Source organism: Oncorhynchus tshawytscha, linkage group LG31 (genome assembly GCF_018296145.1).
Source record: "Oncorhynchus tshawytscha isolate Ot180627B linkage group LG31, Otsh_v2.0, whole genome shotgun sequence".
Lineage (NCBI taxonomy): Eukaryota > Metazoa > Chordata > Actinopteri > Salmoniformes > Salmonidae > Oncorhynchus > Oncorhynchus tshawytscha.
Window position 1 is genome coordinate 31,019,743 of NC_056459.1, and position 25,249 is coordinate 31,044,991.

The 25,249-nt window shown below is 46.7% G+C and overlaps 1 protein-coding gene across 1 annotated transcript in view; it reads left to right on the plus strand.

The window, feature by feature from the left end:
- Positions 1–25,013, plus strand: part of LOC112229416 (putative uncharacterized protein DDB_G0271982) — a 47,635-nt gene extending 22,622 nt beyond the window's left edge. The window contains exons 2-6 of the mRNA XM_042310080.1: positions 19,684–19,774; positions 20,516–20,961; positions 21,178–21,693; positions 22,140–22,338; positions 24,505–25,013. Coding sequence (XP_042166014.1) covers positions 19,684–19,774; positions 20,516–20,961; positions 21,178–21,693; positions 22,140–22,338; positions 24,505–24,671 — 1,419 coding nt within the window. The 3' untranslated portion in view covers positions 24,672–25,013. The remainder of the gene's footprint in view (positions 1–19,683; positions 19,775–20,515; positions 20,962–21,177; positions 21,694–22,139; positions 22,339–24,504) is intronic.
- The last annotated feature ends 236 nt before the right edge of the window (positions 25,014–25,249 follow it).

The window sequence follows — 25,249 nt, forward strand, 5'->3', positions numbered from 1 at the left end:
AGCTTTTTTGGTTCCTACATGATTCCATATGTGTTATTTAATAGTTGTGATATAATATATATATATATTTTTTAATTCGTTTTTTTTTTTGCTGCTAAAAAGTTATTCTAAAGTGTATTGACCCAGGGGTGTGAATACTTAAGTAAATTAGATATTTCTGTATTTCATTTTCAATAAATGTCTGGGGTATTGAATGTAGATGGGTGGAAAGAAAAACAACAACAATGTAATACATTTTGAATTTGGCTGTAACCCGTAACCTTGGTAACACAACAGAATGTAGAGCAAGTCAAGTGATGTGAAGTCTTTCAGAATGTTCGTACAGGGTCAGTGGCAGTCATTTACAATGAGGTAGATATGTACATGTACTGTAGGCAGGGATTAGGAGAACGTGACTGGTAGCAGAATTCATAATAGTAGCAGTGGTAGTCGTAGTGGTAAACAGTATGCCAGCAGCATAAGTGGTGGGTGGATGTATGCGTGGTGGTGGTGGTGGTGGTGGTGGTGGTGATGGTGGTGGTGGTGGTGGTGGTGATGGTGGTGGTGGTGGTGGTGGTGGTGGTGGTGGTGGTGGTGGTGGTGGTGGTGGTGGTGATGGTGGTGGTGGTGGTGGTGGTGGCGGTGTGTGTGTGTGTAAGTAAGAGTGTCAGCGTGAAAGGCGGATATACATAGAAACAGGGCTGAAGGTGACTGATAGCAGGAATGTATACATATTTACGGTAATATACTAATGGTACTAACCGTAAAACTTAAATTAAACGCTGAGTCGCAAATAGCAGCCTTTCCCTTTTAATAGCCGGGCAACGGAACACATTTCACCAAATAAAAGCTTGTTTCAAATAAACACGGGATCTAAATGAATTGTTTACAAGGTTTAATGTTTGATTTGTTACATTTAATAATTCAGTAATGACTCAAAAAAACTGTAAATTATCTGTTTTTATCGCAAGTAAGAAACTGCTAGCCATTGGCTGCCAACAGCTGAGAACTACTAGCCATTGGCTGCCAACAGCTGAGAACTGCTAGCCATTGGCTGCCAACAGCTGAGAACTACTAGCCATTGGCTGCCAACAGCTGAGAACTGCTAGCCATTGGCTGCCAACAGCTGAGAACTGCTAGCCATTGGCTGCCAACAGCTGAGAACTGCTAGCCATTGGCTGCCAACAGCTGAGAACTACTAGCCATTGGCTGCCAACAGCTGAGAACTGCTAGCCATTGGCTGCCAACAGCTGAGAACTACTAGCCATTGGCTGCCAACAGCTGAGAACTGCTAGCCATTGGCTGCCAACAGCTGAGAACTGCTAGCCATTGGCTGCCAACAGCTGAGAACTGCTAGCCATTGGCTGCCAACAGCTGAGAACTGCTAGCCATTGGCTGCCAACAGCTGGGAACTGCTAGCCATTGGCTGCCAACAGCTGAGAACTCCTAGCTAACTGACAAGCACTTAAACAGTCAACTTGGTGAGTACAGACCCCCGGAAGTAAGAACTGCCAAAGAGGAAAATGTATGTTGTTATTATTATTTTTATAGAGGCATACTAAGACAAGAAACATGACACTGTAAGCAAATGATAAAACATTGGTGCAGGAAATATAGAAATGTATTAAAATGCGGGAAGTAAATGCTGGAATTAAACAATTAACTGTGCAAATGAGCAAAAGCTGTTTGCATTAAGAAAATAGACGCCTGGCTCAATAGAAGCCGGTCCCTAATAAGCACCTGTTTTGTTCAGTGATTTAAGAAAATAAATTTAAAAAATAGTGATTTAAGAAAATAAATTTAAAAAATAGTGATTTAAGAAAATAAATGCCCTGGATATTAAATGAAGTGTTATTATTATTATTATTATTATTTTTTTAAATGTTACCCCTTTTCTTTCTCCCCAATTGGTAGTTATAGTCTTGTCTCATCGCTGCAACTCCCTGTCATGTGTCCCCTCGAAATACAACCCAGCCAAGCCGCACACTGCTTCTTGACACAATGTCCATTTAACCCGGGAAGCCAGCTGCACCAATGTGTCGGAGGAAACGACGTACACCTAGCGACCGTGCACTGTGCCCGGCCCGCCACAGGAGTCGCTAGAGCATCCTTCTTTAGAATCACTTCTGTGATGAATAGATCAACTGAGTCAATGTGAATCTGATTACTGTATGTCGGACAAATGTGATTCCCGTCAACGTGTGTGTGATGCATTCTGGATCAGAGAGAGAGAGAGACCCTATCCCACCCCCCCCCCGGCGCATAAATACTGGAGGCAGAGACAGGAGGGGTCGGAAGACACTATGGCCCCATCTGAACTATAGGGCCAAACAGGTAGGATATAACCCCACCCACTTTGCCAAAGCACAGCCCCCACATGACTAGAGGGATATCGTCAACCACCAACTTACTATCCTGAGACAAGGCCAAGTATAGCCCACGAATATCTCCCCCACGGCACAAACCCAAGGGGGGGGGGGGCCAACCCGGACAGGAAGACCACGTCAGTGACGCAACCCACTCAGGTTGGAAACTCCATTCTGTTTCAGCCATTTTTTTTTTTACTTGCCTAACAGTCTGGATTGGACCCAAACATTTTTGACTGGTTTTGACCTAAAGCCTTTTGACCTAAAGCCTTTTGACCTAAAGCCTTTTGACCTAAAGCCAGAATGTATTGTGACCTAACCGACCACGGATTCGTGTTCCCGACCAGCCTTTTGTCAGACCGACTAGCAGGCAGCAGTTAAATGTGGCTCATAGCTAACGAGTTAAGCTACCATCGCTGTTACAGGATTCTCTCTGTCTCCTAAATCTACTGTTAGTTTACCTCGACAAGATTAAGATACGGGTCCTTCTTAAACTTGGCTTCACTGCCAAGTGTGTGCATGTGTGTGTGAAGGGTTTCTGTGTTAATCTCTGCTGAAGGTGGCAGGTGTCTAAATGAGGTCATCACCGGGTAGCCAACTCTCTGTTACAGCCCTCACTCACACACAATACCTCCCGCTCTTTCTTCCTCCTCTCCTCTCTCTCTCTCTCTCTCTCTCTCTCTCTCTCTCTCTCTCACTCTGTCTCTCTGTCTCTGTCTCTGCCTCGGTCTCTGTCTCTATCTCTCTCTCTGTCTCTGTCTCTCTCTGTCTGTCTCTCTCTGTCTCTCTGTCTCTGCCTCGGTCTCTGTCTCTGTCTCTCTCTCTGTCTCTCTCTCTGTCTCTGTCTCTGTCTCTCTCTGTCTGTCTCTCTCTGTCTCTCTGTCTCTCAGTCTCTCTCTCTCTCTCTCTCTCCCTCTGTCTCTCTCTGTCTCTCTCTGTCTCTCTCTCTCTCTCTGTCTCTCTCTGTCTCTCTCTCTCTGCCTCTCTCTCTTTCTTCTACTACCCCCTCCCTCTCTCTCTCTCACTCTCTCAATTCAATTCAAGGGCTTTATTGGCATGGGAAAACGTGTTAACATTGTCAAAGCAAGTGAGGTAGATAATATAGAAAAGTGAAATAAACAATAAAAATGAACAGTAAACATTACACATACAGAAGTTTCAAAACAATAAAGACATTACAAATGTCTTATTATGTATATATACAGTGTTGTAACAATGTACAAATGGTTAATGTACAAAAGGGAAAATAAATAAACATAAATATGGGTTGTATTTACAATGGTGTTTGTTCTTCACTAGTTGACCTTTTCTTGTGGCAACAGGTCACAAATCTTGCTGCTGTGATGTCACACTGGAATTTCACCCAGTAGATATGGGAGTTTATCAAAATTGGGTTTGTTTTCAAATTCTTTGTGGATCTGTGTAATCTGAGGGAAATATGTGTCTCTAATACGGTCATACATTTGGCAGGAGGTTAGGAAGTGCAGCTCAGTTTCCACCTCATTTTGTGGGTAGTGTGGCACATAGCCATGTCTGCCTTCGGCGGCCTTTCTCAATAGCAAGGCTATGCTCACTGAGTCTGAACATAGTCAAAGATTTCCTTAAGTTTGGGTCAGTCACAGTGGTCAGGTATTCTGCCACTGTGTACTCTCTGTGTAGGGCCAAATTACATTCTAGTTTGCTCTGTTTTTTGTTAATTCTTTCCAATGTGTCAAGTAATTATCTTTTGGTTTTTTCACGATTTGGTTGGGTCTAATTGTGTTGCTGTCCTGGGGCTCTGTGGGGTCTGTTTGTGAACAGAGCCCCAGGACCAGCTTGCTTAGAGGCTCTTCTCCAGGTTCATCTCTCTGTAGGTAATGGCTTTGTTATGGAAGGTTTAGGAATTGCTTCATTTTTAGGTGGTTATAGAATTTAACAGATCTTTTCTGGATTTTGATAATTAGCGGGTATCGGCCTAATTCTGCTCTGCATTATTTGGTCTTGGTCTCTCTCTCTCTCTCTCTCTCATACGGTAGACTGGCATGTAGAATAGGGTAGACTGGCATGTAGAATAGGGTAGACTGGCATGTAGAATACGGTAGACTGGCATGTAGATTAGGGTAGACTGGCATGTAGAATAGGGTAGACTGGCATGTAGAATAGGGTAGACTGGCATGTAGAATAGGGTAGACTGGCATGTAGAATAGGGTAGACTGGCATGTAGAATACGGTAGACTGGCATGTAGAATAGGGTAGACTGGCATGTAGAATAGGGTAGACTGGCATGTAGAATAGGGTAGACTGGCATGTAGAATACGGTAGACTGGCATGTAGAATAGGGTAGACTGGCATGTAGAATAGGGTAGACTGGCATGTAGAATAGGGTAGACTGGCATGTAGAATACGGTAGACTGGCATATAGAATAGGGTAGACTGGCATGTAGATTAGATGTAGAATAGGGTAGACTGGCATGTAGAATAGGGTAGACTGGCATGTAGATTAGATGTAGAATAGGGTAGACTGGCATGTAGAATAGGGTAGACTGGCATGTAGAATAGGGTAGACTGGCATGTAGAATAGGGTAGACTGGCATGTAGATTAGATGTAGAATAGGGTAGACTGGCATGTAGAATAAGGTTTGGACGCCTATTACCAGAATGCTAACAATATTTGCACATGTAATTGCGAATTTCCATGGAGGCTGCTAGCTAAATATGCTAACTAGCGCAAACAGCTCCTAAAGCTGTACATATACAGGCAGTCCAGCTCCTAAAGCTATACATATACAGGCAGTCCAGCTCCTAAAGCTATACATATACAGGCAGTCCAGCTCCTAAAGCTGTACATATACAGGCAGTCCAGCTCCTAAATCTGTACATATACAGGCAGTCCAGCTCCTAAAGCTATACATATACAGGCAGTCCAGCTCCTAAATCTGTACATATACAGGCAGTCCAGCTCCTAAAGCTATACATATACAGGCAGTCCAGCTCCTAAATCTGTACATATACAGGCAGTCCAGCTCCTAAAGCTGTACATATACAGGCAGTCCAGCTCCTAAAGCTGTACATATACAGGCAGTCCAGCTCCTAAAGCTGTACATATACAGGCAGTCCAGCTCCTAAAGCTGTACATATACAGGCAGTCCAGCTCCTAAAGCTGTACATATACAGGCAGTCCAGCTCCTAAAGCTGTACATATACAGGCAGTCAAGCTCCTAAAGCTGTACATATACAGGCAGTCCAGCTCCTAAAGCTGTACATATACAGGCAGGAACACTTCTGGTGAGTTTAGACATTTAAGTGAATGTGAGCGAGAGACATTGTGAATAAAGTTCTGAGGTATGCTTATCTGCACTGAAGCAGCATGTGTACACGCGGTCTGTCTGGAGTCGCTAGGGCAACGGGCCTGGTGCTCTGCCTGGAGAAGATGGGGGAGGAACAGACAGGCTGAGAACAGAGAGAGAGGGGGGAAAAAGGGTACGGATATCAAAAGACGGCAGCTGTACAGATAGCTCATGGTTTTGACTTCTCAAACACTGCGGAAAACCAACACAGTATGATGCCACATCACCTTATTCAATCAGTAACTTAGATGACTTTTGCAAGTTCAACTTAGAGGTCGCGTTAAACACAGAATTCTGAATTTTTCACGTAGGAAAAAAAGATACAACCTTTAAAAATCTCTTGCTGTGTTTTGTAAACGCAGATCTAAAATGCTTCTTATTGTAATTTCTGCTCCCCTTTACAAAAACGTCCGACAGGAATCCTGCGCAAAATATTCTGGAAAGACCTGCAAGATATTCAACAGGATTTTCGGGCCACTTTCCTGTAGGGCAATTCCTGCAGGACTACTGCCGGTTCCTGTAAGAATCATCTACATTATATGTTAGTTATTTAGCAGATGCTCTTATCTAGAGCGACTTACAGTTAGTGCATTCATCTTCAGATCACTAGGTGGGACAACCACATATCACACCGTTAGGTTCTGAACAAACAGAGTAAAAACTCAAACGGATGACTATAAAAAGCACAAACCAAGTTTATTCACCCATTTGGTCATACAGCTGCAAAGACAAGGTATGATTATACAAGCACATATATTTATAACCTCCTACTAGGCAGGGGTCAACTCCTTACACATCTAGACAGCCTATACATCTCTGTTGCTAGGCAGGAACTTAATTGGTTCCTCTCACTGGTGGAGTCATGGCCCTGTCTGATGCTAGAACCTTGGTGGAAGTGTATGTGAGTGAGATAGGACTCTAGTAGCAGGGTCGTTGTGGTTGGCCCCTCTGTGTGAGATAGGACTGTAGTAGCAGGGTCGTTGTGGTGGGCCCCTCTGTGTGAGATAGGACTGTAGTAGCAGGGTCGTTGTGGTGGGCCCCTCTGTGTGAGATAGGACTGTAGTAGGAGGGTCGTTGTGGTGGGCTCCTCTGTGTGAGATAGGACTGTAGTAGCAGGGTCGTTGTGGTGGGCCCCTCTGTGTGAGATAGGACTGTAGTAGCAGGGTCGTTGTGGTGGGCCCATCTGTGTAAGATAGGACTATAGTAGGAGGGTTGTTGTGGTTGGCCCCTCTGTGTGAGATAGGACTGTAGTAGGAGGGTCGTTGTGGTTGGCCCATCTGTGTGAGATAGGACTGTAGTAGGAGGGTCGTTGTGGTGGGCCCATCTGTGTGAGATAGGACTATAGTAGGAGGGTTGTTGTGGTTGGCCCCTCTGTGTGAGATAGGATTGTAGTAGGAGGGTCGTTGTGGTTGGCCCCTCTGTGTGAGATAGGACTGTAGTAGCAGGGTCTGGCCCCTCTGTGTGAGATAGGACTGTAGTAGGAGGGTCGTTTTGGTGGGCCCCTCTGTGTGAGATAGGACTGTAGTAGGAGGGTCGTTGTGGTGGGCCCCTCTGGCCCCCCTCCCAGAGGTTCATCTGTTGACTTGACCTTGAGCCAAATTCCTCCCTAGTTCCGCAGCTGGCCTGCCTTATCAGGAAATGAAACAACACTGTTGCCCTTTGCCTCCCTCTTTAGGAACATTGATATTCAACAATAACATGTTTGAACAGAATATGAACTTTCTGCACTTTCCCGTGTCATTCAGTGACTTTCCATAAACTAAGTTCCTATCCACCCTTCATTGACCCCAACATATATATTCTATACAGAGTGGGGCAGAAAAGTATTTAATCAGCCACCAATTGTGCAAGTTCTCCCACTTAAAAAGATGAGAGAGGCCTGTAATTTTCATCATAGGTACACTTCAACTATGACAGACAAAATGAGAAAAAGCTTCAGGACCCAAGCTGGTTCCACCATTGGGGTGCCAGGACAGAGAAGAGCTTGGACTGGGCTGAGCAGGAGCTGCCTCCTGTAGGGGTGCCAGGACAGAGAAGAGCTTGGACTGGGCTGAGCAGGAGCTGCCTCCTGTAGGGGTGCCAGGACAGAGAAGAGCTTGGACTGGGCTGAGCAGGAGCTGCCTCCTGTAGGGGTGCCAGGACAGAGAAGAGCTTGGACTGGGCTGAGCAGGAGCTGCCTCCTGTAGGGGTGCCAGGACAGAGAAGAGCTTGGACTGGGCTGAGCAGGAGCTGCCTTCCCGTAGGGCTGGGAGGCCAGGACCTGAGCGGAGAGCTTGGGGACTGGGCCTGACGGTAGGGAGGGGCAGGTCCTCTTGCCTAGGTAAGCACCATGGTCTGGTAGTGGATGGGTTGGGGTGAGGCCAAGCAGAGCCTGATGGTAGGGAGGGGCAGGTCCTCTTGGAGTGCACCATGGTCTGGTAGTGGATGGGTTGGGGTGTAGGGTTGGAGCAGAGCCTGACGGTAGGGAGGGGCAGGTCCTCTTGTTGCTCCGTAGGTAAGCACCATGGTCTGGTAGTGGATGGGTTGGGGTGTAGGGTTGGAGCAGAGCCTGATGGTAGGGAGGGGCAGGTCCTCTTGTTGCTCCGTAGGTAAGCACCATGGTCTGGTAGTGCATGCGAGCTTTGACTGGAATCCAGTGGTTGTGTGGAGGAGCAGGGTGACATGGGAGAACATGGAAAGGTTGAAAACCAGGAGGGCTGCAGTGTTCTGGATAAGTTGCAGGGGTTTGATGGCACAAGCAGGGAGCCCAGCCAACAGTGAGTTGCAGTAGTCCAGACAGGAGAGGACAAGACCCTGGATTAGGACCTTCACCACTTCCTGTGTGAGGTAGGGTCGTTCTCTACGGATGTTCCTCTTCCTGTGTGAGGTAGGGTCGTACTAGACGGGTGTTCCTCTTCCTGTGTGAGGTAGGGTCGTACTCTATGACTTCCTGTGTGAGGAAGAGGAACATCCGGCAGAGTTCAGAATATAACTGGGGAGGACAGGAGAGAGATGACAGGGGCAGAGTTCAGAATATAACTGGGGAGGACAGGAGAGAGATGACAGGGGCAGAGTTCAGAATATAACTGGGGAGGACAGGAGAGAGATGACAGGGGCAGAGTTCAGAATATAACTGGGGAGGACAGGAGAGAGATGACAGGGGCAGAGTTCAGAATATAACTGGGGAGGACAGGAGAGAGATGACAGGGGCAGAGTTCAGAATATAACTGGGGAGGACAGGAGAGAGATGACAGGGGCAGAGTTCAGAATATAACTGGGGAGGACAGGAGAGAGATGACAGGGGCAGAGTTCAGAATATAACTGGGGAGGACAGGAGAGAGATGACAGGGGCAGAGTTCAGAATATAACTGGGGAGGACAGGAGAGAGATGACAGGGCAGAGTTCAGAATATAACTGGGCAGAACAGGTGTCACATAAAAATGACAGTGACAAAATAGTGCAGAATTATACTGTAGTAGAGAAAAGACAAGGGGCAGAGTTCAGAATTTAACTAGTAGATACTGGACATAGTGGAGAATTTAACTGGGTAGACCACTGGACTGAATGGCAGAGTTTAACTAGTAGACACTGGATGAATGGCAGAGCAGAATTTAACTGGGTAGACCACTGGACTAATGGAGCAGAGTTTAATATAGTAGACCACTGGACTAATGGAGCTTTAACTAGTAGACCACTGGACTAATGGAGTTTTAACTAGTAGACCACTGGACATATGGAGTTTTAACTAGTAGACCACTGGACTAATGGAGCTTTAACTAGTAGACCACTGGACATATGGAGTTTTAACTAGTAGACCACTGGACTAATGGAGCTTTAACTAGTAGACCACTGGACTAATGGAGCTTTAACTAGTAGACCACTTGAGTAATGGAGCTTTAACTAGTAGACCACTGGACAATGGAGCTTTAACTAGTAGACCACTGGACTAATGGAGCTTTAACTAGTAGACCACTGGACATATGGAGTTTTAACTAGTAGACCACTGGACATATGGAGCTTTAACTAGTAGACCACTGGACTAATGGAGTTTTAACTAGTAGACCACTGGACATATGGAGCTTTAACTAGTAGACCACTGGACATATGGAGCTTTAGCTAGTAGACCACTGGACATATGGAGCTTTAACTAGTAGACCACTGGACATATGGAGCTTTAGCTAGTAGACCACTGGACTAATGGAGCTTTAGCTAGTAGACCACTGGACATATGGAGCTTTAACTAGTAGACCACTGGACTAATGGAGCTTTAACTAGTAGACCACTGGACATAATGGAGCTTTAACTAGTAGACCACTGGACATATGGAGCTTTAGCTAGTAGACCACTGGACTAATGGAGCTTTAACTAGTAGACCACTGGACATATGGAGTTTTAACTAGTAGACCACTGGACTAATGGAGCTTTAACTAGTAGACCACTGGACTAATGGAGCTTTAACTAGTAGACCACTGGACTAATGGAGCTTTAACTAGTAGACCACTGGACTAATGGAGCTTTAACTAGTAGACCACTGGACTAATGGAGCTTTAACTAGTAGACCACTGGACTAATGGAGCTTTAACTAGTAGACCACTGGACTAATGGAGCTTTAGCTAGTAGACCACTGGACTAATGGAGCTGCACATGAGACAACGAATCAGAAACAGATTAATTAGGAAATGTTATTGTTTTCTTATGACCTTACCAACTCTAATGTGGTGTGGTGGCCTCCTGCTAAACATTTAGAAATACAAGGTAAGGAATCCCAGTGAAATACTAGGTGTGGTTTCTGTGCTCTCTGTAGGCAGCCTAGTGGTTAAAGCATTGGCTCAGTAACTGGAAGGTTGCTGGATTGAATCCCCGAGCTGACTAGGTAAACATCTGTCATCCTGCCCCTGAGCTAGGTAGTTAACCCACTGTTCCCCGGGCGTTGAAGATGTGGATGTTGATTAAGGCACAAAGGGCCGAATTCCTGCAGGATTTCTATGGGGGTTTTGCGTTGAACATGAAGGATATTCTTTGCAGAATTCTGCATGCAGAGTCTCAATTGGGTGTTTGTCTTATTTGGTGAATTCTTGGTTGGTGAGCGGACCCCAGGCCTCACAACCATAAAGGGCAATAGGTTCTAAACCTGATGTTAAAGTATTTTTAGCCAGATCCTATTTTGGATGTCATGTTTTATGTTCATTTTGAATGCGTTCTTCCCTTGTCTCTTAGATAGTTCTCTGTCTCTCTCTCTGTCTCTCTCTCTGTCTCTCTCTCTGTCTCTCTCTCCCTCTCTCTCTGTCTCTCTCTGTCTCTCTCTGTCTCTCTCTCTGTCTCTCTCTCCCTCTCTCTCTGTCTCTCTCTGTCTCTCTCTCTCTCTCTCTCTCTCTCTCTCTCTCTCTCTCTGTCTCTGTCTCTGTCTCTCTCTCTGTCTCTGTCTCTCTCTCTCTCTCTGTCTCTCTCTCTCTCTCTCTCTCTCTGTCTCTCTCTCCCTCTCTCTCTCTCTCTCTCTCTCTCTCCCCTCTCTCTCTCTCCCCCCCTCTCTCCTCTCTCTCTCTCTCTCTCTCTCTCTCTCTCTCTCTCTCTCTCTCTCTCTGTCTCTGTCTCTCTGTCTCTGTCTCTCTCTCTGTCTCTCTCTCTCTGTCTCTGTCTCTCTCTCTCTCTCTGTCTCTCTCTCTCTCTCTCTCTGTCTCTGTCTCTGTCTCTCTCTATAAACATCCCTCCACATCATAAACATCCCTCCACATCATAAACATCCCTCCACGTTATAAACATCCCTCCACATCATAAACATCCCTCCACATTATAAACATCCCTCCACATCATAAACATCCCTCCACATTATAAACATCCCTCCACATCATAAACATCCCTCCACATCATAAACATCCCTCCACATCCATCCCTCCACATTATAAACATCCCTCCACATCATAAACATCCCTCCATATTATAAACATCCCTCCACATTATAAACATCCCTCCACATTATAAACATCCCTCCACATCATAAACATCCCTCCATATTATAAACATCCCTCCACATTATAAACATCCCTCCACATTATAAACATCCCTCCACATCATAAACATCCCTCCACATTATAAACATCCCTCCACATCATAAACATCCCTCCACATCATAAACATCCCTCCACATTATAAACATCCCTCCACATTATAAACATCCCTCCACATCATAAACATCCCTCCACATTATAAACATCCCTCCATATTATAAACATCCCTCCACATCATAAACATCCCTCCATATTATAAACACACACACACAGGCAACCTACTTACATTCTTAGTCAGACTGACCAGACAAACAACAAAGCAGGTGACAGACACAGTGCATCTGTGTGCTGCTTTGGTGTGTATGTGGGTGGGTATAATCAGGGTGTTATGTGAGAGGCTGGTTCAGTCTCCCAGATTTTATTTTTATTTAACCTTTATTTAACGAGGCAAGTCAGTTAAGAACAAATTCTTATTTACAATGACGACCTACCAAAAGGCAAAAGGCCTCCTGCAGGGACGGGGGCTGGGATTGAAAATAAAAATGTAGGACAAAACACACATCACGACAAGAGAGACACCCCCACACTACATAAAGAGAGACCTAAGACAACACCCTAGCATGACAGCACCCCATGACAACACAGCATGGTAGCAACACAACATAACAACAACATGGTAGCAGCACAACATGGTAGCAGCACAACATGGTACAAACATTATTGGGCACAGACAACAGCACAAAGGGCAAGAAGGTAGAGACAGCAATGCATCACGCAAAGCAGTCACAACTGTCACTAAGAATGTCCATGATTGAAGAGATGGAGATAAAACTGTCCAGTTTGAGTGTTTGTTGCAGCTCGTTCCAGTCACTAGCTTCAGCGAACTGAAAAGAGGAGCGACCCAGGAATGTGTGTGCTTTGGGGACCTGTAACAGAATGTGACTGGCAGAACGGGTGCTGTATGTGGAGGATGAGGGCTGCTGTAGATATCTCAGATAGGGGGGAGTGAGGCCTAAGAGGATTTTATAAATAAGCATCAACCAGTGGGTCTACAGAGATGACCAGTTTACAGAGTATAGAGTACAGTGATGTGTCCTTTAAGGAGCATTGGTGGCAAATCTGATGGCCCAATGGTAAAGAACATCTAGCCACTCGAGAGCACCTTTACCTGGCGATCTATAAATTACATCTCCGTACTCTAGCATGGGTAGGATGGTCATCTGAATCAGGGTTAGTTTGGCAGCTGGGATGAAAGAGGAGTGATTACGATAGAGGAAACCAAGTCTAGATTTAACTTTAGCCTGCAGCTTTGATATGTGCTGAGAGAAGGACAGTGTACCATCTAGCCATACTCCCAAATACTCGTATGAGGCGACTACCTCAAGCTCTAAACCCTCAGAGGTAGTAATCACACCTGTGGGGAGAGGGGCATTCTTCTTACCAAACCACATGACCTTCGTTTTGTTCAGAACAAAGTTAAGGGCAGGGGAGCCTTGGGGTACTCGCTTGGTGACAGACAGTGGCTGAGACAGCAGATGTTCTGACTTTATACACTGCACTCTTTGAGAGAGGTAGTTAGAAAACTAGGCCAAAGACCCCTCAGAGACACCAATACTCCTTAGCCGGCCCACAAGAATGGAATTATCTTCCGGATCAAAAGCTTTGGCCAAGTCTAATAAAAAGAGCAGCACAACATTGCTTAGAGGGCAATGGTGACATCATTGAGGACCTTTAAGGTTGCAGTGACACATACATAACCTGAGCGGAAACCGGATTACATACCAGAAAGACGACTATAGACATCAAGAAAGCCAGTCAGTTGATCATTGACAAGTTTTTCCAACACTTTTGATAAACAGGGAAAAATAGAAATTGGCCTATAACAGTTAGGATCAGCTTGATCTCCCCCTTTAAATAAAGGACAAACAGGTTAAAATAGTCATTGATAGGCTTGACCCAGATGTTTTTGGGGGGTCAAGTTTAAAGAGCTCCTTTAGCATCTCGGACTCAGTGGCTGATGAGGAAATGTTGGATGGGCAATTTTAATTTTATTTAACTAGGCAAGTCAGTTAAGAACAAATTCTTATTTTCAATGACAGCCTAGGAACAGTGGGTTAACTGCCTGTTCAGGGGCAGAACGACAGATTTGTATCTTGTCAGCTCGGGGGTTTGAACTTGCAACCTTCCGGTTACTAGTCCAACGCTCTAACCACTAGGCTACCCTGCCACCCCATGAAGCATGGCTGAGTCAAATAGGAATCCTGACTTAATGAAGTGGTGATTAAAGATCTCAGCCATGTGCTTCTTGTCAGTAACAACCACATCATCAACATTAAGGGACATGCGTAGCTGTGAGGAGGAGGGTTTATTCTCCAGGTTGTTTTCCAGAATTTTGGGTTAGACCCATATAGAGAGAACTGCTCCTTAAAGTAACTAACTTTGGCCTTCCGGATAGCCTGAATGCTCTTATTTCTCATTTTCCTGAACGAGAGCTAGTCAGCCTGTGTATGCGTGTGCCGAGCCTTTCGCCAAATGGAATTCTTGAGGTGGAGTAACTCTGCAAGATCACGGTCGAACCAGGGGCTGAACCTGTATTTAATTCACATTTTCTTTCTGGGGGCGTGTTTGTCAGCAGTATCACTGAAAATATTAAAAAAGGAAGGTCCAAGCGTCTTCGACCGAGGGGATCAAGCTGATTCTCTACCATTTTACAGATGCCAGACCATGAAGGAAGACTTGCTCATTAAAGTTTTTTAGCGAGTGTCTATGACAAATCAGGACAGGTTGTTTCACTGAGCACCGAGCACTGAAGGTGATCCTTGGTAAAGATTGTCACTCCACCACCTTTGGAAGATCTGTCTTGACGAAAAAGGTTAATATCCGTATTCAAAACACTCTTTCTTAACCACATCTCAATAATAACCAACACATCTGGATTGGAGCTGTGAACCCACACTTTCAATTGATCAATTTCAGGTAATTGTGTTAATTGTGTTAACGTGCACATTAACGTTTGCGAGAGCAGAAATCAGTGAAACAGATATCAGAGCACAAGTGAGAATTTGGGGCTAGCAACAGTAGATGGGCCAGGGTGTACATGCACATATCCAGATATCATCAGCAGTAATACAATCAGGGCATGGCAGAGGACAGGGAGAGCTCTGCAGTGCATCAGATGGCAACACGATTATATTGTACAACGATTTCATTAAGAAACATGAATACAAAGCTGGCGAGAGGGGGTGAGAACAGGATCGGAGTCCCGAGTGTGGGAACAAACATTGTCTGTCCCATGGTCGGGTAAACAAGCAAGTCCATAGTCAATAAAGCACGCAGGAGTCATGAGGCTAATAGCATAACCTGAGGAGGAGGGGAAAGATGGAGGGGATGAGGGGAGAAGGAGAGGAGGGTTGTTGATACAGATTTAACACCAATCAGAGAAAGATTGGGAGAAGGATAAAGGGAGAAAAACTGCTGAAAAGAAAGAGGGAAAGAGAGAATGAAATAAAGATGGTAGAGGGAGAGACTGTTTTGATCTTGTTTTTGGGTTGTTTATTTGAGCTTATGTAACTCCTGCCTATTTGGTTACATTTGTGTATGTACGTATTAATTGTATGTGTGTGTGTGTGTGTGTGTGTGTTTGTGTGTGTGTGTGTGTGTGTGTATTTGTGTACGTATAAGGTTGTGTGAGTTAGTGTGTGAGTGTTGGTGTGGTTGCCTCACTGTGGGAGATGGACGTTTCTGTAAAAGGCAGAGGTTGCCCCTAGCAACGGGCCTCATTGTAAACAGATCCTTGCTATAGACACACACACACACTATGCACTATTTGAGTTTTAAAAAAAAATCTTTTCAGTGTTGGCTTATTGTTGTGTTTCTTGTAAAATAAGCTGTGCCTGGTTCAGCCTACCCAGAGGGCTAAAACAACATTTTAGTATTCGTTCAATTTCCAAAGAACAACAACCTATTGTCTTTGTATTTTAGCTATCTCAGAGTAAATCTATTCCCTATAGTGTACTACTAATATAAGTAAACGCTACTGTACCAAAACTAGTGCACTATTGAGGGAATAGCACTACTACTGACAAGGTAGTACACTATAGAGTGAATAGGGTGCCAGACGTAGTGTTCTATAGAGTGAATAGGGTGCCAGACGTAGTGTTCTATAGAGTGAATAGGGTGCCAGACGTAGTGTTCTATAGAGTGAATAGGGTGCCAGACGTAGTGTTCTATAGAGTGAATAGGGTGCCAGACGTAGTGTTCTTTGGGGTGAATAGGGTGCCAGACGTAGTGTTCTTTGGGGTGAATAGGGTGCCAGACGTAGTGTTCTTTTTGCCAGACGTAGTGTTCTTTGGAGTGAATAGGGTGCCAGACGTAGTGTTCTTTGGAGTGAATAGGGTGCCAGACGTAGTGTTCTTTGGAGTGAATGTTCTATAGAGTGAATAGGGTGCCAGACATAGTGTTCTATAGAGTGAATAGGGTGCCAGACGTAGTGTTCTTTGGAGTGAATAGGGTGCCAGACGTAGTGTTCTTTGGAGTGAATAGGGTGCCAGACGTAGTGTTCTTTGGAGTGAATAGGGTGCCAGACGTAGTGTTCTTTGGAGTGAATAGGGTGCCAGACGTAGTGTTCTATAGAGTGAATAGAGTGCCAGACATAGTGTTCTATAGAGTGAATAGGGTGCCAGACGTAGTGTTCTTTGGAGTGAATAGGGTGCCAGACGTAGTGTTCTTTGGAGTGAATAGGGTGCCAGACGTAGTGTTCTTTGGAGTGAATAGGGTGTTCTTTGGAGTGAATAGGGTGCCAGACGTAGTGTTCTTTGGAGTGAATAGGGTGCCAGTGTTCGTGCCAGTGTTCTTTGGAGTGAATAGGGTGCCAGACGTAGTGTTCTTTGGAGTGAATAGGGTGCCAGAGTGAATAGGGTGCCAGACGTAGTGTTCTATAGAGTGAATAGGGTGCCAGATGTAGTGTTCTTTGGAGTGAATAGGGTGCCAGACATAGTGTTCTATAGAGTGAATAGGGTGCCAGACGTAGTGTTCTTTGGAGTGAATAGGGTGCCAGACGTAGTGTTCTTTGGAGTGAATAGGGTGCCAGGTAGTGTTCTTTGGAGTGTTCTAGTGTTCTTTAGAGTGAATAGGGTGCCAGACATAGTGTTCTATAGAGTGAATAGGGTGCCAGACGTAGTGTTCTTTGGAGTGAATAGGGTGCCAGACGTAGTGTTCTTTGGAGTGAATAGGGTGCCAGACGTAGTGTTCTTTGGAGTGAATAGGGTGCCAGAGTGTTCTTTGGAGTGTTCTTTGGAGAGTGAATAGGGTGCCAGACGTAGTGTTCTATAGAGTGAATAGGGTGCCAGACGTAGAGTGTTCTTTGGAGTGAATAGGGTGCCAGACGTAGTGTTCTGAATAGAGTGAATAGGGTGCCAGACGTAGTGTTCTATAGAGTGAATAGGGTGCCAGACGTAGTGTTCTTTGGAGTGAATAGGGTGCCAGACATAGTGTTCTATAGAGTGAATAGGGTGCCAGACGTAGTGTTCTTTGGAGTGAATAGGGTGCCAGACGTAGTGTTCTTTGGAGTGAATAGGGTGCCAGACGTAGTGTTCTATAGAGTGAATAGGGTGCCAGACATAGTGTTCTATAGAGTGAATAGGGTGCCAGACGTAGTGTTCTTTGGAGTGAATAGGGTGCCAGACGTAGTGTTCTTTGGAGTGAATAGGGTGCCAGACGTAGTGTTCTTTGGAGTGAATAGGGTGCCAGACGTAGTGTTCTTTGGAGTGAATAGGGTGCCAGACGTAGTGTTCTATAGAGTGAATAGGGTGCCAGACGTAGTGTTCTTTGGAGTGAATAGGGTGCCAGACGTAGTGTTCTATAGAGTGAATAGGGTGCCAGACGTAGTGTTCTCCGAGCGTCGGAGCCGGTGTAGTACGACTCAGTGTAGTACGATTCGATCTTAGTCCTGTATTGGTGCCTTGCCTGTTTGATGGTTTGTCGCAGGGCATAGCAGGATTTATTATAAGCGTACGGGTTAGAGTCCCGCTCTTTGAACATGACAGCGCTACCCTTCAGCTCAGTGCGAATGTTGCCTGTAATCCGTGGCTTCTGGTTGGGGTATGTACGTACAGTCACTGTGGGGACGACGTCCTCGATGCACTTATTGATAAAGCCAGTGACTGATGTGGTGTATTCCTCAATGCCACCGGAACATATTCCATTCTGTGCTAGCAAAACAGTCCTGTAGTTTAGCATCTGCTTCATCTGACCACTTTTTTTATAGACCAAGTCACTGGTACTCCCTGCTTTAGTTTTTGCTGGTAAGCAGGAATCAGGAGGATATAATTATGGTCAGATTTGCCAAATGACATCCCACATACTTTTACTGAGATTACCAACAAACGTATCCTCTCATCTCTAAACCATTTTCGCCTGCCAAACTTTCAGCTTTGGTTTAGACACTACAATAGTACCTGTACTCAAAACTCTATAGTACTCAGTTATTAAACTCCATAGTACTCAGTTATTAAACTCTATAGTACTCAGTTATTAAACTCCATAGTACTCAGTTATTAAACTCCATAGTACTCAGTTATTAAACTCCATAGTACTCAGTTATAAAACTCCGTAGTACTCAGTTATAAAACTCCATAGTACTCAGTTACTCAGTTATTAAACTCTATAGTACTCTATAGTACTGGGGCGGCAGGTATAGTACTCTATAGTACTGGGGCGGCAGGGTAGCCTAGTGGTTAGAGCGTTGGATTAGTAACCGGAAGGTTGCAAGTTCAAACCCCCTAGCTGACAAGGTACAAATTTGTCGTTCTGCCCCTAAACAGGCAGTTAACCCATTGTTCCTAGGCTGTCATTGAAAATAAGAATTTGTTCTTAACTGACTTGCCAGGTTAAATAAAGGTAAAATAAATAAAAAAGTTATTAAACTCCATAGTACTTAATAGAAGTCTCTAATAGTATAGTCAGTCTCCTTCTCTTTTCTCTGATGGACTGTCCCCCTCTATTCTCTCCTTCTCTTTTCTCTGATGGACTGTCCCCCTCTATTCTCTCCTTCTCTTTTCTCTGATGGACTGTCCCCCTCTCTTCTCTCCTTCTCTTTTCTCTGATGGACTGTCCCCCTCTCTTCTCTCCTTCTCTTTTCTCTGATGGACTGTCCCCCCTCTTCTCTCCTTCTCTTTTCTCTGATGGACTGTCCCCCTCTATTCTCTCCTTCTCTTTTCTCTGATGGACTGTCCCCCTCTCTTCTCTCCTTCTCTCCTTCCTTCTCTATGCCTTTATAATTCTGAAAGTAGAGTCTGTAATCTAATTAAATGTTCTCTGAGAAATGTAAATAAATAAACAATCATTCTCTCTCACTCTCTCTCGCTCTCTCTCTTTCACTCTCTCTCTCCCTCCTCTCCCTTCTGATGGACTGTCCCCTCCCTTCTCTCTCTCTCTCTCTCTCTTCCTCTCTCTGCCTTTATAATTCTCCCCTAGAGTCTCTCTCCCTAATTAAATGTTCTCTGTAAATAAATAAACAATCTTCTCCTTCTCTCCCTCTCTCTTTCTTCTCTCTCCCTCCTCTCCCTCCTCTCCCTTCTCTCCCCTCTCTCTCCCCTTCTCCCCTCTCTCTCTCTCTCTCTCTCTCTCTCTCACCTCTCTCTCTCTCCTCTCTCTCCCCCTCTCTCTCTCTCTCTCTCTCTCCCTTCTCCCCTCGCTCTCTCTCTCTCTCTCCCTTCTCTCCCTTCTCTCTCTCTCTCTCTCTCTCTCTCTCTCTCTTCTCTCCCCTCTCTCTCTCTCTCTCTCTCTCCCTCCTCTCCCTCTCTCTCTCCCTTCTCCCCTCTCTCTCTCTCTCTCTCTCTCTCTCCCTTCTCTCCCCTCTCTCTCTCTCTCTCTCTCTCTCCTCTCTCTCTCTCCCTCTCTCTCTCTCTCTCTCTCTCTCTCTCTCTCCCTTCTCCCCCTCTCTCTCTCTCTCTCTCTCTCTCTCTCTCTCTCCCTCCCTCTCTCTCTCTCTCTCACTCTCCCTACTCTCCCTCTCTCACTCCTCTCTAGGGTCAGACCTGGGTTCCATCAGATGAAGAAAGTTCTTCCAGAGATGAGTTCTATGACGATGAAGACCTCGTCTCAGGCTCTGGATCTGGCTGTGAGTGTCGTGTGTGTGTGTGTGTGTGTGTGTGTGTGTGTGTAGGCATGTTTGAACAGGTCTATGTTAGAATCCGTGTGTGTGTGCGTTCTTAAATCTGCAGCTCTGACTCTGTGGTCAAACTGAACACAGGGACTATACACACAGGCACGCATACACACTCACATGTTTAACTGGAAACTGGAACTGGACGCAGAAACACACACACAGAGATTGAAAGCGCACACACACACACACACTCCTAGTAGCCAGGCCTCCACCCAGATTAAGTGATTTTATTTACTGTAATCTGATTACAGACAGCAGATCAGGTGATCACAAGTAGACAAGCCATTGTGTGTGTGTGTGTGTGTGTGTGTGTGTGTGTGCGTGCGTGTGTGCGTGCGTGCGTGTGTGTGTAGAATTACCTCCATAACTTTTTCATTAAATTTTTTTATATTAGAGGTCTTTGTTGGTTTCAGATTAGTTTCTATAACTGTAATTATCATTTCTCTCTCTGTTTCAGATTAGTTTCTATAACTGTAATTATCATTTCTCTCTCTGTTTCAGATTAGTTTCTATAACTGTAATTATCATTTCTCTCTCTGTTTCAGATTAGTTTCTATAACTGTAATTATCATTTCTCTCTCTGTTTCAGATTAGCCTCTTTCTTTTCCTCTCACTCTGATAACATACAGTATTTTAGTTCATATTTAGTTTAACAACTAACCCCTCCCCTTCCATCTTTCTTTCTCTCCATAGTTCCAGAGATGAAGGTCAACCCTATAGCGGTGGGCGTATCTTTCACCACGGAAGCGCCCCTCCCCTTCTCTACCACCCAGGCCACTGGCCCCGCCCCCTCGGCCCCACCTGTAGCCGAGCCCAGCCCTAAAGTTGACGTCCTTCCTACCCCACTACCCACTGAGGGAGAGGGGGAGAGAGTCCTTCCTACCCCACTACCCACTGAGGGAGAGGGGGAGAGAGTCCTTCCTACCCCACTACCCACTGACGGAGAGGGGGAGAGAGTCCTTCCTACCCCACTACCCACTGAGGGAGAGGGGGAGAGAGTCCTTCCTACCCCACCTCCAACTGAGGGAGAAGGGGAGAGCGGGGTAGAGTGGGAGAGAGAACAAGAGAAGGAGAGGGAACAAGAGAAGGAGAGGGAACAAGAGAAGGAGAGGGAACAAGAGAAGGAGAGGGAACGAGAGAAGGAGAGGGAGAGGGAACGAGAGAAGGAGAGGGAACGAGAAAAGGAGAGGGAACAAGAGAAGGAGAGGGAACAAGAGAAGGAGAGGGAACAAGAGAAGGAGAGGGAACAAGAGAAGGAGAGGGAACAAGAGAGGGAGAGAGAACAAGAGAAGGAGAGAGAAAAAGAGAGGGAGAGGGAACGAGAGAGGGAGAGGGAACGAGAGAGGGAGAGGGAACGAGAGAGGGAGAGGGAACGAGAGAGGGAGAGAGAACGAGAGAGGGAGAGAGAACGAGAGAGGGTGAGAGAACGAGAAAGAGAGAGGATACGGGAAAGAGAAGGTGAAAGAGAGAAGGCGAGAGCCGCCCAGACTACCATTTCCCCCCGCGGCCCTGCAGCTCTTCCCATGGCAACCACCAGTTTGGCGGCGACTCCGGCGGAGAGTGCAGCGCCCTCTAGCGGCGTGGAGGACCTGGGCACCACAGAAGAAGAGGACGAGGATGTTTACCTGTCCCCAGACCCCACCACCAGTTTACTTATGGAGACCACCACAGAAGAAGAAGAAGAAGAAGTGACCACTACTGAGACAGAGACCACACCCATCCCAGAGACAACAGCTCCACCCACTACGACTGGCCCAGCCCCAGCTGAGAGGTCTAGCTCCGCCCCCTTCAGGCCCAGGGTTCCTGTGACCTTGCCTACTAAAGCTGCACCCACAGAGAAGAGCACACGTCCCCAGCCACCCTCTACGACGGTGTGTGTGTGTGTGTGTCTGTGTGTGTGTGTGTGTGTGTGTGTGTGTCCTGTGTGAATGTGTCATCACATGTGGAGTGAAAGACACAGGTGGGCCTCGTTAAGGGAGCTGATCCTTGTTAGGTGCATCGTTAATGATTCATTACATGATTAGAATCCAGATAAATGGACTGGAGCCAGTGGAGGCTGCTGAGGGGAGGACGGCTCATGATAATGACTGGGACGGAGCGAATGGAATGACATCAAACACCTGGAAACCATGGAAACCAAGTGTTTAATGTATTTGATACCATTCCACCTGTTACGCTCCAGTCAGTACCACGAGCCCATCCTCCCCGATTAAGGTGCCACCAGCCTCCTGTGGCAAACGCACATAATGTGTTCATTTGGGCTCTCTATCTGATGTGTTCAGTGAACTGACATGGTCACTGTATTTCTCTCTCTCAGAATAATGAGTTGGGGGTTAACGGACCCAGTGGAGACTTTGAGATCCGTGAGGAGGACCGTCGTCAGGGAAACGAGGTTGTTGGGCGTGGTGTGGAGACGGGAGCAGAGCCTGATCTGATTGGCAACACGATCAACACGGGAAGTTCTGCCGCTCAACTTCCTCAGAAGAACATCCTGGAGAGGAAGGAGGTCCTGATAGGTGAGTCTCTCTCACTCCATCTCTCTCTTTCTCTCTTCTAATCTGTCACTCCATCTCTCTCTTTCTCTCTGTATTCTTCTGATGGGACATAGCCTTTGTGTCTTCATTCTGATTGGCTGTCTGTGTCTCCCCCAGCCAATCAGATTGCTTGCCTGCTGGTGGGGGTTTTCTCTGCCTTCGTGGTGATCGGTAAAGAGCAGGAGACAGGGCATAGCGTGTTACACACGTGTGCTGTTAGTGTGTTGTGTAGGAACAGTGGCCCCACGCATGATATGACTGTGTATGTGCTTGTGTGTCTTATTGACGGTCGTGACACATGACGTTAGCGTGTACTGTGTAGTTGGGGACGATGTAAGGACACAGCTTTGGGGACTTTAGATCATAATAACAGACGATAGGGAGTTGATATGTTGACATGTCAGCTGGTATGCTAGCATTGTGTGCAGTGCTCGAAGTGGTACTTGAAGATGCGAGTTCTTACTTACAGCTGCAATATGCCACTTTCTGGGGCAATGTGACCAAATGCACATAGAAATGTGAGTTATAGATCTGTGATTGGAAATTGAAAGCATGTCTAGGAAGCGTTTTTGTGGCTTTTACTTTCGGTTTTATACGCCCAGCTTCAAACAAGCTGAAAATACAATATTTTGGTTATTAAAAAGGAAGTTATTGCACAGTGGTTTAGATGGTACAATGATTCTCTACACTATATATTGCTTGTTTTGTCACATAAACTGAAATTAGGTAACGCAACCAGGAAATGGTGGAGAGACTTCTGCACATTGCACCTTTACCTCACTCAATTTACCATGCCGAGGGTGATTATATTCAATTTGAATCCATTTAGATTGGCTAATCTCCAGTAGGCCAATAGAAGCCGTTGGTCAGCACCACATGGTGTGTTTGTTTCTGGTGGTTTCTTTACATCTTCTGTCCTATTTAGAATAACTTCTATAATGTTTGACCATATTTCTCTCTGTTCCGTTTCTCCCTCCCCGTCCCTCCCTTTCTCTCCCCGTCCCTCCCTCTCTTTCTCTCCCCGTCCCTCCCTCTCTCTCTCTCCCCGTCCCTCCCCCTTGCTCTCTCCCATCCCTCCCTCTCTCTCCCCATGCCTCCCTCTCGCTCTCTCCCCGTCCCTCCCTCTCTCTCCCCGTCCCTCCCTCTCTCTCCCCGTCCCTCCCTTTCCTCCCCGTCCCTCCCTCCCTCTCTCTCCCCGTCCCTCCCCCTCTTTCTCTCCCCGTCCCTCCCTCTCTCTCCCCATGCCTCCCTCTCGCTCTCTCCCCGTCCCTCCCTCTCTCTCCCCGTCCCTCCCCCTCTTTCTCTCCCCGTCCCTCCCTCTCTCTCTCTCCCCGTCCCTCCCTCTCTCTCTCTCCCCGTCCCTCCCCCTCTTTCTCTCCCCGTCCCTCCCTCTCTCTCCCCGTCCCTCCCCCTCTCTCTCTCCCCGTCCCTCCCTCTCTCTCCCCGTCCCTCCCCTCTTTCTCTCCCCGTTCCTCCCCCTCTTTCTCTCCCCGTCCCTCCCTCTCTCTCTCTCCCCGTCCCTCCCCCTCTTTCTCTCCCCGTCCCTCCCTCTCTCTCCCCATGCCTCCCTCTCGCTCTCTCCCCGTCCCTCCCTCTCTCTCCCCGTCCCTCCCCCTCTTTTCTCTCCCCGTCCCTCCCTCTCGCTCTCTCCCCGTCCCTCCCTCTCTCTCCCCGTCCCTCCCTCTCTCTCCCCGTCCCTCCCCCTCTTTCTCTCCCCGTCCCTCCCTCTCTCTCCCCATGCCTCCCCCTCTTTCTCTCCCCGTCCCTCCCTCTCTCTCTCTCCCCGTCCCTCCCCCTCTTTCTCTCCCCGTCCCTCCCTTCCTCTCTCTCCCCGTCCCTCCCTCTCTCTCTCTCCCCGTCCCTCCCTCTCTCTCCCATCCCTCCCTCTCTCTCCCCGTCCCTCCCTCTCTCTCCCCGTCCCTCCCCCTCTTTCTCTCCCCGTCCCTCCCTCTCTCTCTCTCCCCGTCCCTCCCCTTGCTCTCTCCCATCCCTCCCTCTCTCTCCCCATGCCTCCCTCTCGCTCTCTCCCCATTCCTCCCCCTCGCTCTCTCCCCGTCCCTCCCTCTCGCTCTCTCCCCATGCCTCCCTCTCTCCTCTTCCTTCCTTCCTTCCTGCTCTCTCTCCCTCCCTCCATCTCTCCGTCCACAGCGGTGATAGTGGGGGGCGTAGTGGGGGCTCTGTTTGCAGCGTTCCTGGTCATGCTGCTGGTGTACAGAATGAAGAAGAAAGATGAAGGCAGCTACACGCTGGAGGAACCCAAACAGACCACTGTCACCTACCAGAACCCTGACAAACAGGAGGAGTTCTACGCATGAGAGAGAGAGAGAGAGAGTGAGAGAGGGAAGGACAGGGAGAGAGCGAGAGGGAGGCACGGGGAGAGAGGGAGGGATGGGGAGAGAGAGAGGGAGGGGAGAGAGCGAGAGGGATCACTCCACCTCCTGTCTTGTCGCCTCACCTCTCCTTCCCATCTCTTCCTCCCTCTCCCTCATGTCAGTTGTTGTTAAGAGTGCCTGTCTCCATGGACTCCGAACTTTCTTTAAAAAATTAAAAAATTAATGAACAAAAATATATAAGTTGAAAAAATAACCATAAACACATGATATATACATTTGTTTTTTAAAGTAAATGTTATGAATATTATACAATTATTGTTCTGATGTAATTAATTCATTTTTGTTTGTTTGTAAAAACACAAGCTCTTATTCCAGCACAATACTCCTCTGTCTGTTCCACTGAGCAAATGAGCCAAGAGAAAGAGGGATGAGGGGAGAAGGAGGTAGGAGGGAGAGAGGTGTCATCTGATTGGCCACACAGATACTGGGGTCAAAGGTTAGAGGAAAGCTCACTATTGTATTGCCTTCCATTGTCCTTGTACACACACGCACGCACACGC